Genomic DNA, 15,595 nt, shown 5'->3' on the forward strand with positions numbered 1-15,595 from the left:
TGAAATACCTGCAGCTTGGGACAGCCTGCCTGCAACATTTCAATGCAGAACTGGAAGTAGGGGTTGGTCTGCTTGATTTCAGTGTTCACCTCCAGCAGTCGAAGCTCAGTACAGCAGCCTGCCTACAGGGCAGAATCATAAGAGAAAATGAATGAATAAAGCAGGCAGCCAATTGAAAAATGTTTCATTGTAACTGATGCTGCTCTGTTAGCTTGTTCTTCTGAACAAACTGGAACAGAATATCACTTTCACACAGAATGGTAACAGCACAGGAGTCCTTTCAACCAGTCTAGTCTGTGCAAGACATATGATGGAGCACTTCACAAAGTGCCACTCTCAAATGTTTACCTCACTGTGTTGAAATGTTTCCTTTCCAGATCGTGATCCAATTCCCTTCTGAAAGGCTCAAATGTAGCTTAATCTCACCACAGTCTCAGGCAGTGCATTCCAGATCTTAACCTCCTGCCACCTGAAAACGTTTCTCTTCATGCCATCATTGCTTCTTTTGGCAATTATCTTCAAACTGTGGTCTTCAGTTCTCAATCCTTCTAATAAAGGGAACAGTTTCTCCCTATCTACTCTACCCCCAGCACCCTCATGATTTTGAACACCTCCATGAAATCTCCTCTCAGCCTTCTCCAAGGAGAACAGTCCCAACTTCTCCAATCTATGCTACTGGTTCAAAGGACAAAAGGAACTTCATTCTCATGAATCTTTTCTCCACTTTATCTGTAACGTCTGTGTATCTTTCTCAAAATGTTGTGTCTAGAAGAGGATACAATACACTGAGACTGAACTGGTGTTTATATAGGTTGAACATAACTTCCTTGGCTTTTGTGCTCTGTGTGTTTATTGATACATCCAAGGGCAGTATATTTGCTTCTCCTTCTACCTTCCATGATTTATGCAAATATACACCTAAGTTTCTCTGTCCCTGCAATCCTATTATATTTTATCTCTGCACTTTTTCCAGCAGAACAAACCTCTTCATGGTTTGCTGCATTCAACATCATTTGCCAGTGTCTGCTTATTACCCTGCAACCTCGCCAAGCCCTTTCAAAGTCCCACACTAACATAAGACCACTTTAGATACCAGCCCCAAAACTGCTCACAACATTCCAAATGCTTGGCAGAATTCTCCCTGGTCACTACCTGTTGCTTTAACGAAATAAGATTAACTGGTCATTGGCTGTGTCTGTTGGTACCATGAACAAATCCCACTCCAGGAATTCACAATAAAAACTAAAAGTAGCATCCCAGTGCTGTACTGAGGGAATGCTGCACTGTTAGAGGTCCTCTTTTCATATGAGAGTATAAATCAAAAGCTTCACTGCTCTTTCAAAGTGGAAAGATCCCACAGCATTATTTCGATGGGGGAAATTAATGTGTCCCAGCCAATAAATATCCATCAATCAACACTACTGATACTGATCTGATCATTACCAAATTGCGTTTTTGCAGGAGGCTACAGATCACAAATTGGTTGCCACATTTACTACATTATAGCAGTGGCTAAATTTATAATTACATTTATAATTATAATAGCTGTCAAATGTTTAAAATCTATTAAAGCTCAGATGTTTAGGGATATCTAGTAATTCCTGATCTCCCTCATTTTCTGTCCTGCTGTTGTGCTGACAGACAGTTTAGAATCTCAAACAAGCTAACAGATGAGGACTGGTTCAGGTCACAGCCAGAGAGAACTAGACTCAAGAGGTCAATCCATCTGTGAGCCCCACATTCTGTAGAGATATGTAAATGGAGGGCCATGCTGGGAATGGGAACATTCAGAAATAATGTGCATTTATTTAATATTTTACAAAACATCACAACTCCAAAGACCTTTACAGGTAATTAAAATTACTTTGAAAAAGTAATCATCACTGGAATATTTAAACTCAGCAGACAATTTGCATATTGCAAGTTCTCACAAACAGAAATGTGGTCTGTTTTCTAAGTGAAGTTGTTTGATGGATAAATATTGGCCAGGGCACCAATTAAAAATTCCATTACTCTTCAAGGAAACGTTTTCTATGTTCACTTGAAAGAAAAGGTGAGGCTTCAGTTTAACTTCTCCAAAAGACAACACCTCCCCCGTACAACACACACTCAATACTGAACCCATATCCTTCTGATCCAGAGACTGCCTCACTAAATCACAGGAAAAGTGAATTGCAACCTGAGAGCAATAAAACAAAAGGAAAATAATGAAAATAATCAAAATAACAAAGTAATATCAGGTAAGCTTTAACTTAAAATATTAATTTATTACAATAACATATTAAACAAATGAAGACCATGTGCATCAGACAAGCCTTGGCCAGCCTGTCAGTCTATTCAGCCTCCTAAACATTATTGCACCTTTTCTGATACTCTGGTGGTGGAATACAAGGACAATATGTAGAACGTACTTTACATTCAACAAAAGGCTTTCTCTCCCATTCAAACATAATAGGCTCCTGAGGGGAAAAAATGTTCAGGGATGCATGGTAAAGATGGGACAGCGGGATTAAATGAGTTTGTCTTGCAAAGAGCAGGCACAGACACAATAGGCTTCCTGCTGTTAACCATTCCATGATTCTGGCTTGATGCTATAGCATGCCTTACCACAATGGCATTGAAGATGTTGTGCAGGCGACTGTTGTATGTCACACAAAGCTGTCTGAGATTTGAACCTGCTGCTTCAAGAAAATTAACAACAGCGGCAGTGTCAACCTGCAAAAAGCAAACAACATGGGAGTCAAAACTAAAGGAAACAGCTTCCCGCTTTTCAGAATCCATAGTTCTAAAAGGTCTCCCTGACGAAGTCTCAGCTTTTTGAAGGGTTCTGAGTGTTCAGAGGCAAGGATAGCATGCTAAACAAAATCAGCCTCATTATCACTGGATTCTCAACCCAGTGAAATTAAAATAGTCAGTGACCCTCAAAATTTCAAAATTGATCCAAACCAAACCTTATGAATAAAGATCTTGTCACAGCAAGTTCATAACTTAAACAAAAATAAGAAAATTCATAATGTAACTTTAGCTAAACACAGATAAACAAGACAATCTTATTAATAGCTACAATCTAAAGCCTAATTCTCTTTGATCATAACCCTCACTCTCTAGCGGACAGACACAAACAGAGTTGAGATAAATTCGAAAGAAAATAAAAGAATTTTAATTTGCCAGTTCAATAAACTGTTTCAAACAATGGATACCAGGCCTTCCTGAAATCCTTGGGTAATGGGTTGTTCATAGCCAAGTAGAACTGTATATCTTGCTTCAATTTCGAAGTCACCGGTTAATGCAGCCAGTTTCAGCAGACTTCCAGAATTATTTACTTATTTCTTACAGACTTGGATTCTTTTTTCAGAACAATCAACAATTCGATAACAGAAGAGAAACTAGAGAGAGAGCAAAATAAAAGAAAGACAGTCTCTAGAAAGTTCCAACATCATACTGTCTCCTACCAAACCAAGTCAGAACTCTTTCTTTTTGTTTTTTCTTTTCAAACTACATTGGTTGGTTAGCACTTGTCCTCCCTTGATTGAGCAATTCAACATCCAAACCAGGTGCCAGCCTTGAGCATTGTAACCACTCGTTGTCAAGTTGCCTACAATGTCCTTAGAGCAGTAATTAAGTTGCATTCTTCCCAGTCAAGTTTGCCATCGTAAATATCTACCTTTGATCTCTTCTAAACCAAGCTGCTGTTCAAAGTTCAATTCTTTACTTCAATTCTTAGTTCCAAACAAAAAGAAAAATGAGAATAATAGTCAAAAAAGCGACAGTCTCAACATGCTGATCAAGGAAGTTACAGCAACAGGGCTGGAAAGAATAACAATGATTTTTTGAGGATAGTGAGAACTATGAATTTGCTGTCATGATACAAAAAGAACAATCAACACAATGGCTGATGGCCAGAAGCTGAACAGGTAAGAAACCAAGGGAGCAATGCAATAGACAAGGTGCATTTATAGCAACATCAATTACTTTATACAGGAATGCCCTACCTGCTAATGTAGTCAACTCAGCCACATTAGGGAGATTTAAACAATCCTTAGATAAGAACATGGATGATTTTGCGATAGTGTAGGGGGACGAACTGAGAACAGTTCACAGGTTGGCGCAACATCGAGGGCCGAGGGGCCTGTTCTGCACTGTATTGTTCTATGTTCTAAGTAGTCGGAGTCATTTGGCCCCTCAAGCCTGCTCTGCATGAGATAAGATTATGGCTGATCCAACTGATGGTCTCAACTCTACTTTTCTGTCTACCCCCATACCCTCTGACTGCCTTGTCAATCAAAAAAGCCTCTCTCATTATCTTAATAACATTCAATGAACCTACTCACTTCTCTCTACGGAAATTAATTCCAGACTCTCAATCTTTGTTGAGAGAAAAAATGCTTCCCTCTTCTCCATCCTTAATAGGAGGCATCTTTTCTTTTTAAAACTCTATTCTGTAGGTCTGGTGTCAACCACAAAGGGAGATACGCCATCAGAAATCCCTCAGTCAAGCCCTCTCAGGATCTGTGCTTTAAATAAGACCACCTTCAATCGTCTAAACATCAGCAGATACAAGTTCAACATGTCTGCAGTTTTCCCCGTGAATCCATAATGGCATGTTGCCTCCATGGTACTGGGGTGAATGATGTCATTAAGCAACTCTAAAAAGGGAAAGTAAAACAACCAGCAGCTCTGGTCCACACTGGATTCAAAAGCGTGTGTAGAAAAATGGATGGGATCCTTCATTTAGAATTTAGGTAGTTAAGTAAAAAAAAAAGACAGAAGTAGCCCAGATTATTTCCACTAGGTAAAAACAATAACTGCAGATGCTGAAAACCAAATACTGGATTAGTGGTGCTGGAAGAGCTCCTTGGATGCTGCCTGAACTGCTGTGCTCTTCCAGCACCACTAATCCAGATTATTTCCACTGTCATGTACGAGTGAGTATAGAAATAAGAGGAAAATGCAGATAAATGCATGGGTGGAGATTTGGTGCAGGAGAGAGTGTTTTAGATACTTGGGATCAGTTACATAGCACTAGAACTGCCTTTAAGTCCATCATGTTGTGTCAACTTACCTGCACTAGTTCCATTTTCCAGCACTACTGGGCAAGTTGAGATCTCTTCAGGTGAGATAGTTTACACTTGAACAGAACTAGGACTAAGATCCTCACAGGGTATTTTGCTAATGCTATTGAGAAAGGTTGAGACTAACAAGACAGAATGTGGGAACCAGCAGGTAATGTCTTTTAGGAAGACCAAGATGTAAAACTGTGGGAAAAATAGATTGGTCAGCTAATACATGCAGTCATTACAAGAGAAAGTAATAAAGTTTAAAACAAGGCTACTGAGAATGCATGGAATGTAGTAAATAAGATTTAAGAGTTACAGGCACAGATTACAAAGTGAAAATATAACATTATGGCTAAAACAAAGATTTATCTCATGGAAGGACAGGACTGGTTGAGAGATATTTCTAGGTAGAAAGTGTTCAGTGCGTTGTCTTAACTGCTTTCTACAACGGAGAATTCCACAGTCTCACGACTCCTCATCTCAATCCTAAATGGCCTACCCTGTATTCTTAAACTGCGATCCCTAGCTTGGACCCCGGTCGCTGGAAAGATCCTTCCTGCATTAACCCTGTCTGGTCCTAGAATTTTATAGGTTTCTAAAGGTAACCGAATCAGTTGTTTCGATCACTGAAATTACAGAAAAAAATTGAGAAAACAAAAAAAATTATGATCACTGAAGAATTCAGAAATAGCATTCTTCTAAGCCTAAAATGATGTAGATGACCATCAAGTGCCAAAGTTCACAGAAGCACCAAATTCTGGCAGGTAACTATGATGTCTGTTACAAACAGCTATAGATGGGGTGATAGTCAGATAGAAATCCCCAAGGGAAGTGTGGACCAGAAAATCTGTAAATGGAAAAGGTATTAGATATAGAGAACAAACAAAAGATGCCAGTGTAGGAAAAAGGGAAAGGCTCGACTCAAAAAGTCTCAATAAAAATCTAAAAATAAAGAATATAATGTTTTCACTGCAATAAGACTGGATGTATCAAATTGGCCCAACAAGTCCACACTGACTCTCCAAAGAGTATCCCAATCAGACCCATTCCCCTATCCTACTATTCTATATGTAGGTGGTCCTCATGGACGAAACACACGCAGACATGGGGAGAATGTGCAAACTCCATACAGTTAGTCACCCAAGGCTGGAATCGAACCCAGGTCCTTGGCACTGTGAGGCAGCAGTGCTAACCACTGAGCAATCGTGCCAGCCCCTATAAATTGAATATTAAATGGAAGACCAACTACAGTATGAGTGTCTAAAGAATCCTCACAAGAAGGGGAAATCAAGCAAGGAAATTAGTATTAAACTGAAGCAAGAGCACAAAGAGAACATTTTCTTAGAATGTAACAAGGGGACAGGTAAGAAAATTTGTCTCCAATTATTCATAAACACAATCAGACTACTGGCACACCAAAATCCTATTACATAGATCAATGCAGTACAGGAGCAGACCCTACAGCCCACCATGTCTATGCCAACTGTGACAACACTCTAAACTAATCCCATCAGAAAGATATAAGAGACACCTAAGGGGCAACGTTTTCACATGCAGAGGGTGGTATGTATATGGAATGTGCTACCAGAGGAAGTGGTGGAGGCTGGTACAATTGCAACATTTAAAAGGCATCCGGATGGGTATATGAATAGGAAGGGTTTGGAGGGATATGGACCGGGTGCTGGCAGGTGGGACTAGATTGGGTTGGGATATCTGGTCGGCATGGACGGGTTGGACCGAAAGGTCCGCTTCTGTGCTACACCTCTATGACTCTCTAAATGTTATGAGTGATACACAAAGTTACAATGGTCACTTTAGGCATGCGGAAAAACAAAGGCTCTCAAATCATTTCTATTGGTGAGGATTCCATAAAAATGTGCTCAAACTCTGCCAGACCTATCATTCACATAAGTAAATGGGGAAATCCCAGCTATCATTTCCAACACCGTTTCACAAAGCATTTAGCAAGGGTTTAACAGCTTGCATAAAAATTCTGCCTGAATCCAGGTTTGGTAAAATACAAGTTGATGGAAACTATGTAGTAACATGGTCCCTCAAAGACTTTATTGGTAATATGTTAAAATGAAAATGCAGCAGTAAGATTCCAAACAGCATGTCTTTACATTGATAAAGTCCACACATTGTTACTATAGCTGATATTTATCTGGTTCTCAGTCAATGGAAAGTACCAATAACCTTTCCACAAGTCGATTTTGGTGACAAATCATGCAGGATGAGCCTCAGATAAAGGGGTGTCTATTTAAAAATGAGTTAAGGAGGCATTTCTTCTCTTGGGTTCAGTGTCTTTGGAACTCCTTACCATGACGGCAGTGTCCTTATGTATAGTTAAGACTGATATTGATAGACTCTTGATCAGAGAATCAAGGGTTATGGGAAAAACATAGGAGTGTGAATGTGAGGTATGTTGCATCAGCCATGATCCCATAGAATAGGAAAGGAGGTTTGAAGGGTCAAACAGCCTACTTACAAGGACTAGGAGTGGGCAATTCAGCCTCTCAAGCCTCGTCCACCATTTAATACAATCATATCTGATCTCATCTTGGCCTCAGCTCTGCTTTCTTGCTCATTGTCCATAACATTCAACACATTACTGTCAAAAATCTGACTATCTCTTCAAATTTACTGAATGTCCCAGCATCCAATCTACTCTATGGTGAACTCCACAGATTCATGATTATTTGAGAGATGTAATTTCCTTCATTTCAGTTTTAATTCTGCTACCCCTTCTCCTAAAACTACAACCTCTTGTTCTGGAAGGCTTGTGGTCTAAGCTAGCAGATGTGGGCGGCATTGTGGCTCAGCGGTTAGCACTGCTGCCTCACAGCACCAGGGACGTGGGTTCGATTCCCGCCTGCCTGTGTGGAGTTTGCACAATCTCCCCGTGACTGCGTGGGTTTCCTCCGGGTGCTCTGGTTTCCTCCCACAAGCCAAAGATGTGCAGGTCAGGTGAATTGGCCGTGCTAAATTGTCCACGGCGTTAGGTGCATTAGTCAGGGGTAAATATAGGGTAGGGGAATGGGTTTGGGTGGGTTACTCTTTGGAGGTACTCTTCGGAGGGACAGTGTGGACTCGTTGGACTGAAGGGCCTGTTTCCACACTGTAGAGAATCAAATGTGTATGGTCTCCTAGTTATCACTGAAGTGTTATGGACACAACCACAAACTTTTGACTAGAACCCCTTTTTCGGTTGATCCACATTTGCCTGCTCCAGTCAGATTTATTAGCATTAACCAATCTGGCTGTCTCATTCGGACCAGCTTATTGGCAGCCTCAATCATGCAAGCATTTAACAAGTTAAATTGCATTTTTTTTTAAGATTACTTACAGTGTGGAAACAGGCCCTTCTGCCCAACAAGTCCACAATGACCCGAAGTGCAACCCATTCCCCTACATTTACCCTTTCACCTAACACTACGGGCAATTTAGCATGGCCAATTCACCTAACCTGCACATTTTTTGGAGTATGGGAGGAAACCCACGCAGACACGGGGAGAATGTGCAAACTCCATACAGTCAGTTGCCTGAGTCGGGAATTGAACCCGGGTCTCTGGCACTGTGAGGCAGCAGTGCTAACCACTGTGCCACCATATGATTGAGATTTCTCATGGGCTGATCAAAATAGAATGATTTCACTCCTAACACTGGAAATGCTTTCATAAAGTAACAGCCTGTTTATTAAGGAGCCAAGTTTGTGAAATTTCTACTCACTGACGTTAGCAGGAAGCAGTACCCCACCCTCAGCTATATGTCAGTTTGTGAACTCAGCGGTTTCCACACTCTTAGCCAATAAGATTGTGCCCATGATTATTATTGCAATGGCTGAGTGTTAATAAGTATTGCTAACCCAACCGACCAGAAAAGGTTCAGAGAACTTGATCCGCCATCTGGAAATTGAACATTTGCCTTCTATCCAATTAAAATCTCCAACCATTCAATAAACTCCAGGTCTGCACAAGTTACACAGAATTCACATCTACAGGAGCTCAAGGGTTAATGGAGAGGGAAGTACAAATTTGAAGACCAGAATCTCAATCAGATTAGCCATTTATTGAATGGTCTCAAGGGGCTAAATGAGCTATTGCATCTATTTCAAACATTGATATCTATAATCCTAAAATTACAAAGGTTAACTACAGACTGATTAGACTCACATTAGTGCAAAACTCCTAGAAGTTATATTAAGGGATAAAACTACAGGGGTTAGTGAATCAGTAGCAATAGACATGAACTCAGGATTTTAAAAAAAGTTTTTCCCAATGTGAAAAACCAAGAAATAGTCATTGAAATAAGGTTGACCATAGTGAAAAGGAATTTTTTTTAGATCAAGTTTTGTTTAAAAAAATGAAAGTTATAATGAATTATTATTAGCCTACATGCGATAGGCTGACTAAACTCTTAGTTAAACTGGTGCAATTGTGCACATTAACTGGAGTTTAAGCCCACAATTCACAAGTAGCTCACTTACCACTGAATGCTGCAGGTTTAAACTTTCCAGCTTCTGGCAATGGGTGGCCAATGCCTCAAAGACATCAGATGTGACACCAGTGCAGTTGGTCAGCCGCAACGATATTAAGTGTGGACAGGATTCAGTAATGGTCTGGAAAGAAAACAAAACAGCATTGCTGTTTTGAAAAATGGTCACTTAATATTACAGAACTTGAATAATAAAGAGAAACATGTTGCCAAAGCTTTTCATCTTGGACTCACCAGGACAAAACATCACAACAATTTATCTTACAGAAGGCAAGGATGATTGATTGATTGATTGGTTGGCATTTAGATTCCAATTGGCCAAGGAATTGCCATTGATAAAGAAACAGTTGCAAGTGCAGCCTTTACTGTACTTAGCATCACATAATAACATCAGAAATAGGAGCAGGAGAAGGCCATTCAACACCACAATTCTGCTACATTATTCAAAAAGATAATGGCTGATCTGCTCTAGGCTTCAACTCCTCATATCCCCCAGCTCCCATTACCACAAAAATCTTATCTTTAAATATTTTCAGTGATCTAACCTCCATAACAGGAATCCTGATGAAGAGCTTATGACAGAAAGATCAATTCTCCTGCTCCTCAGATGGAGGTTAGGGCAGTTGAATGTACCTCCTGCAGAATGTGGGATGTAAGGGTCACCAAGAATGTCCCTGCTGATTTCATCTGCAGGCAATGCATCCAACTCCAGCTCCTCGAAAACCATGTTAGTAAGCTGCAGCTGGATGAACTTTGGATCATTTGGGAGGTGGAAGGGGTTATTGAGGGGAGTTACAGGAAGGTAGTCACACTTTGGAAGGAGCAACAGGAATAAAGAGTACTTGGCTACTGGAAGATTCTTGGTAGTGTAGGTGAGCAGAGAGATCTCTATGTCAATGTACATAGATCCCTGAAAGTTGCCACCCAGGTTGATAGGGTTATTAAGGTATATGGGGTGTTAGCTTTTATTGGTGGAGGGACTGTGTTTCAGAGCCATGAGATTATGTTGCAGCTGTACAAAACTCTGGTGTGGCCACACTTGGAGTATCGCATACGATTCTGGTCACCACAATATAGGAAATATGTGGAAACTTTGGAAAGGGTCCAGAGGAGATTTACTCAGATGTTGCCTGCTATGGAGGGATGGTCTTATGAGGTAAGGCTGGGGACTTGAGGCTGTTTTCATTAGAGAGAAGGTAGTTGGCAGGTGACTTAATTGAGACATATGATCAGAGGGTTAGATAGGGTGGTCAGGAGAGCCTTTTTCCTCGGATGGTGATGGCTAACATGAGGGGACATGAATTTAAATTGCAGGGTAAGAGATATAGTACAGATGTCAGAGGTAGTTCTTTCCTCATAGAGTAGAAGGGGCATGGAATGCCCTGCCTGCAACATTAGTAAATTCAACAACTTTAAGGGCATTTAAATAGTCATTGGATAGGCATATGGATGTTAATGGAATAGTGCAGGTTAGATAGGCTTTAGATTGGCTCCACAAGTCGGCGCAATGTCGACGGCCTATGTTTACTTTAGTTACTCTATATTTGTACACCTGCAGAAGCTCTTGCTATTTGTTTTCATTATTTCCTGCCAATTTACTTTCATAATCGATTTCTGTCCCTCTTTATTAGCTTTTTAATCATGTGCTGCTGGTTCCCAAAAAATCCCCAATCTTCAGGCCTGCTATATTTCACCACTTTATGTCCTAGTTTTTGACTGAATGCTCCCCTTGGACATCTTTATTAACCAGATTATTATTAAGAAAAATATAGTCACTGCTGTCTGAGTGGTAATTCCCTCCAACAGGATGCCGCTGTTAATCCAAAAAGCCATTCTGCACATCACTTCATCGAGTAATATAGTTTACAAATTTTAGTGCCAGTACAAAGGGAGTACATACACTGTACGGCCCAGTGATTGGCTGGTCGAATCAAACAGTATGTTCCCTCAGTAGTTTGTAAAAGGCAGATATCAGACTATAAACAGACAGCTGTGCATGTAAAATTCAGAAGAAAATCTCTACACTTAAATGTAATTCTACATTTGAGCAACATTCATTGAAAAACTGAGTTCTGTAACAGCTACATTAATAACCAACATAATCACTGGAAGTCACGTTTCATTTACGCTTATTGAGAGCAACATATATTCAAATCCATACACTCATTCTCTGCAAATAAAAGGAATTTTTTCTCAAATGTCTTACACAGATTTGAAATTATCAGGTAATCTAGGGAGCTATAGTTGTCCATGGCATTCTTCAAGGTAACAAGCCTGTTCTGTTTAAGCCAAAATAAAAGCCGATCAGTACCCTGTCCTCCTGTGATATAAATTGTTGTGATGGTTTGAAATTTGATATTTTGCAATTGTCCTGACAAGTTCAAGACAAAAAGCTTCAGCAACACATTTCTCCTTTCAGTCAGATTGTAAAAATACTGGGACAGCAGCAAGACCAGGAACACTGCTTCTATGTCAAACAGGATGGGGTGATGTTATATGTGATATTACAGGAATTAGACTCAGTTCCAGCACAAATATTCGATCAATTTTCATCCTATCTCAACATTAGGTGACAAATCAGATAAACTGTACGATATAAAAATCTCTTTAAATCACCAATATCACTTTTTAAATTGCAGGATAAAGCTCATTTCTCTCCTTATGAAGTATGCTCAGGTAACATGAAACGGTAAAGCTCCTTCTGCAGTTTAACTACAACAGTAGAATTGTATCTTAATCAATGGTCCACTGAGGAAGTGTAAGGTATGAGCAGGTAGGGAAACAGTTAAGCTTTGGATTGTGTAACAACAGCTCAGCTAGCATGACTTTGACCAGATAAGAACTTGCAGTAAACAATGAGTGCTGGAGGCAAGGGTAGTAGGTTGACAAGGTGAAAAGCATCCATTATGTAATGCCAGTTTACAAGGTTAGGAACATCCACTATGTAATACCAAGTGGCTTAATCCTTACTGTTGATGCTTGCTGAATATAACGGTCACCCAATCAATATAGATTGGACCTTATTTAGATGTTGCTCCCTGTAAGCGACTATATAATTCCTTAAGAATCTGCTGTTTGAGAGAAGACCAAGAACTCGTGTCTCTGTGCACATGGGTGATCATTCTCTCTCACTCCAGGGTCCAGAATAAAGATGAAGCAGGTAAAGCCATACTGTGACTCAGTGTTTGCATCGACTGATACGCGGATAGGGAAACTGGACGATAATATGGCAAGCCAGCTAGGAGTCCAAACAAATAGTTACGATCAGCCGGTGTCAGCGATCATCTGGAACATCGCTATCTCAAGACGTACAGGCCCACAAGGTAAGATTTTAAACCTTGGTCTCTCTTGATATTCCTGTGTGTCAGAAACTGTCCCCTTGTTTAATCGCTTTCTATTCTAAGGACTCCTCGAACGGTAATCAGTTCATTTGAGAAACAGTTTCGTAAAGACGCTGATAAACGGGAGTTCAAGTCCTCTGTGCTTTGATTGGGGTTTGACTCCCCTGGGCTTTGATTGGCATTCAAGTGCCCTGGGTTTTGACTGGCGTTCGAATGCCCTGGGTTTTGACCCTGGGGTTCAAGTCCATTGTGTTTCATTGGGTTCAAGTCCCCTTGGTTTAATTGAGGTTCGAGCCAATTATGTTTGATTAGGGTTAGAGTCCCCTAGGGTTTAATTGGGATTAGAGTTCTCTGACATAGAGTTCGAGTCCCTGTGAGAAAGAGGTTAAAGTCCCTAGTGGCAAAATTTGAAGCTCTGCAAGTCTTTGTTCTGGGGGGTAAGAGTGTGGCTTGGACTGCAGCTTCGTGTGTTATACTGCGAGGTTTCTTTCATTATGAGGGTATGGCTGGTCTTTCTTTCCTTCGCGGCCTTGTCTGGTAGTGGGGTGGCATTCTTTAGTCCAGTTTCCACCAAGGTCAGGAGGTTTCAGTGATCTTTTTGTGTGTGTGCGCCAGGTGCTGTGGGGCTTGCGGAGCTTTGGGAATCTTGGACCAATGCTTGTGTTTTCTTTTTCCTGTGCTGTGGTGGTTGATTGGGAGTCTGTGGACGGGACTCATTTTTGTCAAGACTCTGGTGTGGATCTTTTGGGGGCCCCTGCTCCATCTTTTTCGCTCCTCGTTTGTCATTTCATGGAATCATCACCGGGTGAACTGGGTGGGGGGGGGGGGGGTTTCTCAAATGTGCGCAGTTTCCCCTCGAATTAAAATGAGAAGATGTTGTTTGACTAGAGGCTCTTCAAAACAAAAAAAAACGAGAAATGCTGAAGTTAAAGGTTGTACTAATACTTGGGTCAAAAACAAGAAGTTTAAATCTAAATTGTGCCATGCTTAGAGTGTTTGATATTTAATTATTTTGGTTTAAAATCCTGGTTCAGAAAATCCTTTTAAGTATCTGTTTTGCTTTGTTTGAATTAGGATCTCAATGAATGTTTTCTGGGCTATGCAATGGGGCAGATTTTGTTTTTACATTGAAATTGTATAACATTATGTCCTTTTTAAAATGATCAAACTTGTAACAAAGAAAATTTACAGCCCAGGAACAGGCCAGGCCAGGCCGTTCAGCCTTCCAAGCCTGAGCTGATCTGAATCCACTGTTTCCTGTTCTTCTTCTCAGGGGGTGGTAAATGGGGTCCAAATCAATGTGTTTGTTGATAGAGTTCCGATTGGAATGCCATGCTTCTAGTAATTCTCGTGCATGTCTGTGTTTGGCTTGTCCTAGGATGGATGTGTTGTCCTAGTCAAAGTGGTGTCCTTCCTTATCTGTACGTAAGAATACTAGTGAGAGTGGGTCATGTTGTTAGTTGACTAGTTGACGTTCATGTATCCTAGTGGCTAGTTTTCTGCCTGATGGTCCAATGTAGTATTTGTTACAGTCCTTGTACGGTATTTTGTAAATGACATTAGTTTTGCTTGTTATCTGTATCGGGTCTTTCAAGTTCATGAGCAGCTGTTTTAGTGTATTGGTGAGTTTGTGGGTACCATGATGCCAAGGGGTTGGAGTAGTCTGGCAGTCATTTCCAAGGATGTCTTTGATGGAGGCAAGAGTGGCTAGGCTAGCAGAAAAGACTATCCAGAAATCCTAGCCACCGTGCAAGAACTGTAACAAACACTACATTGGACAAACAGGCAGAAAACTAGCTACCAGGATACATGAACACCAACTAGCCAAAAAATGACATGACCCTGTCTCACTTGTATCCTTACATACAGTTAAGGAAGGACACCACTTTGACTAGGACAACACATCCATTCTAGGACAAGCCAAACAGAGAGACACACAAGAATTCCTAGAAGCATGGCATTCCAACTGGAACCCTTCGTCCTGAGGCTCACTGAAGATGTTACCTAGTATGGTGACGAAACGTCTGTAAATGAACTTTCCAGGTCAGTGAGCAAACATACATCCAGAACCTCAACCTGAGCAACAAATCTTCTCAAAACAACAGTGGCCCCAGCACTGATCCCTGTGGAACACTACTGGTCACCTTTCTCCATTTTGAGAAACTCCCTTCAACTCCTACTCTCTGTCTCCTGTTTCTTAACCAGTTCTTTGTCCACCTAGCTAGAACACCCTGCACACCATGTGAGTTCACTTTCTCCATTAGTTTACCATGGGGAACCTTATCAAACGCCTTAATGAAGTCCGTGTATATGGCATCAACAGCCCTTCCTTCATCTATCAACTTGGTCTCTTCTTCAAACAACTCTATTAAGTTGGTAAGGTACAATCTCCCCTGCACAAAATCATGTTGCCTATCACTGATAAGCCCATTCCTTTCCAAATATAAATACATTTTATCCCTCAGTACCTTTGCCAGGAACTTTCTCACCACTGACGTCAGACTCACTGATCTGTACTTAACTGGAATATCCCTATGACTCTTCTTGTACGGGGGAAACAACATGACCAACCCTCCAATCCTCCAGCACTTCACCTGTGTTTAAGGATACTACAAAGTTATCTGTCAGGGCCTCAGCTATTTCCTCTCTCGCCTCCCCCAGCAACCTGGGACAGATCCCATCTGGTCCTAGGGATTTGTCCAC

At 40.8% G+C, this 15,595-nt stretch overlaps 1 protein-coding gene across 2 annotated transcripts in view; it reads right to left on the reverse strand.

Moving 5' to 3' along the window:
• Positions 1-15,595, reverse strand: part of fbxl6 (F-box and leucine-rich repeat protein 6) — a 44,299-nt gene that overhangs the window by 19,505 nt on the left and 9,199 nt on the right. For both annotated transcript variants that reach the window (XM_072576437.1, XM_072576438.1), the window contains exons 5-7: positions 9,544-9,675; positions 2,608-2,715; positions 9-122 (exon numbers count right to left, since the gene is read on the reverse strand). In XM_072576437.1, coding sequence (XP_072432538.1) covers positions 9-122; positions 2,608-2,715; positions 9,544-9,675 — 354 coding nt within the window. The remainder of the gene's footprint in view (positions 1-8; positions 123-2,607; positions 2,716-9,543; positions 9,676-15,595) is intronic.

Source organism: Chiloscyllium punctatum, chromosome 8 (assembly GCF_047496795.1).
Source record: "Chiloscyllium punctatum isolate Juve2018m chromosome 8, sChiPun1.3, whole genome shotgun sequence".
In the NCBI taxonomy this organism is placed as follows: domain Eukaryota; kingdom Metazoa; phylum Chordata; class Chondrichthyes; order Orectolobiformes; family Hemiscylliidae; genus Chiloscyllium; species Chiloscyllium punctatum.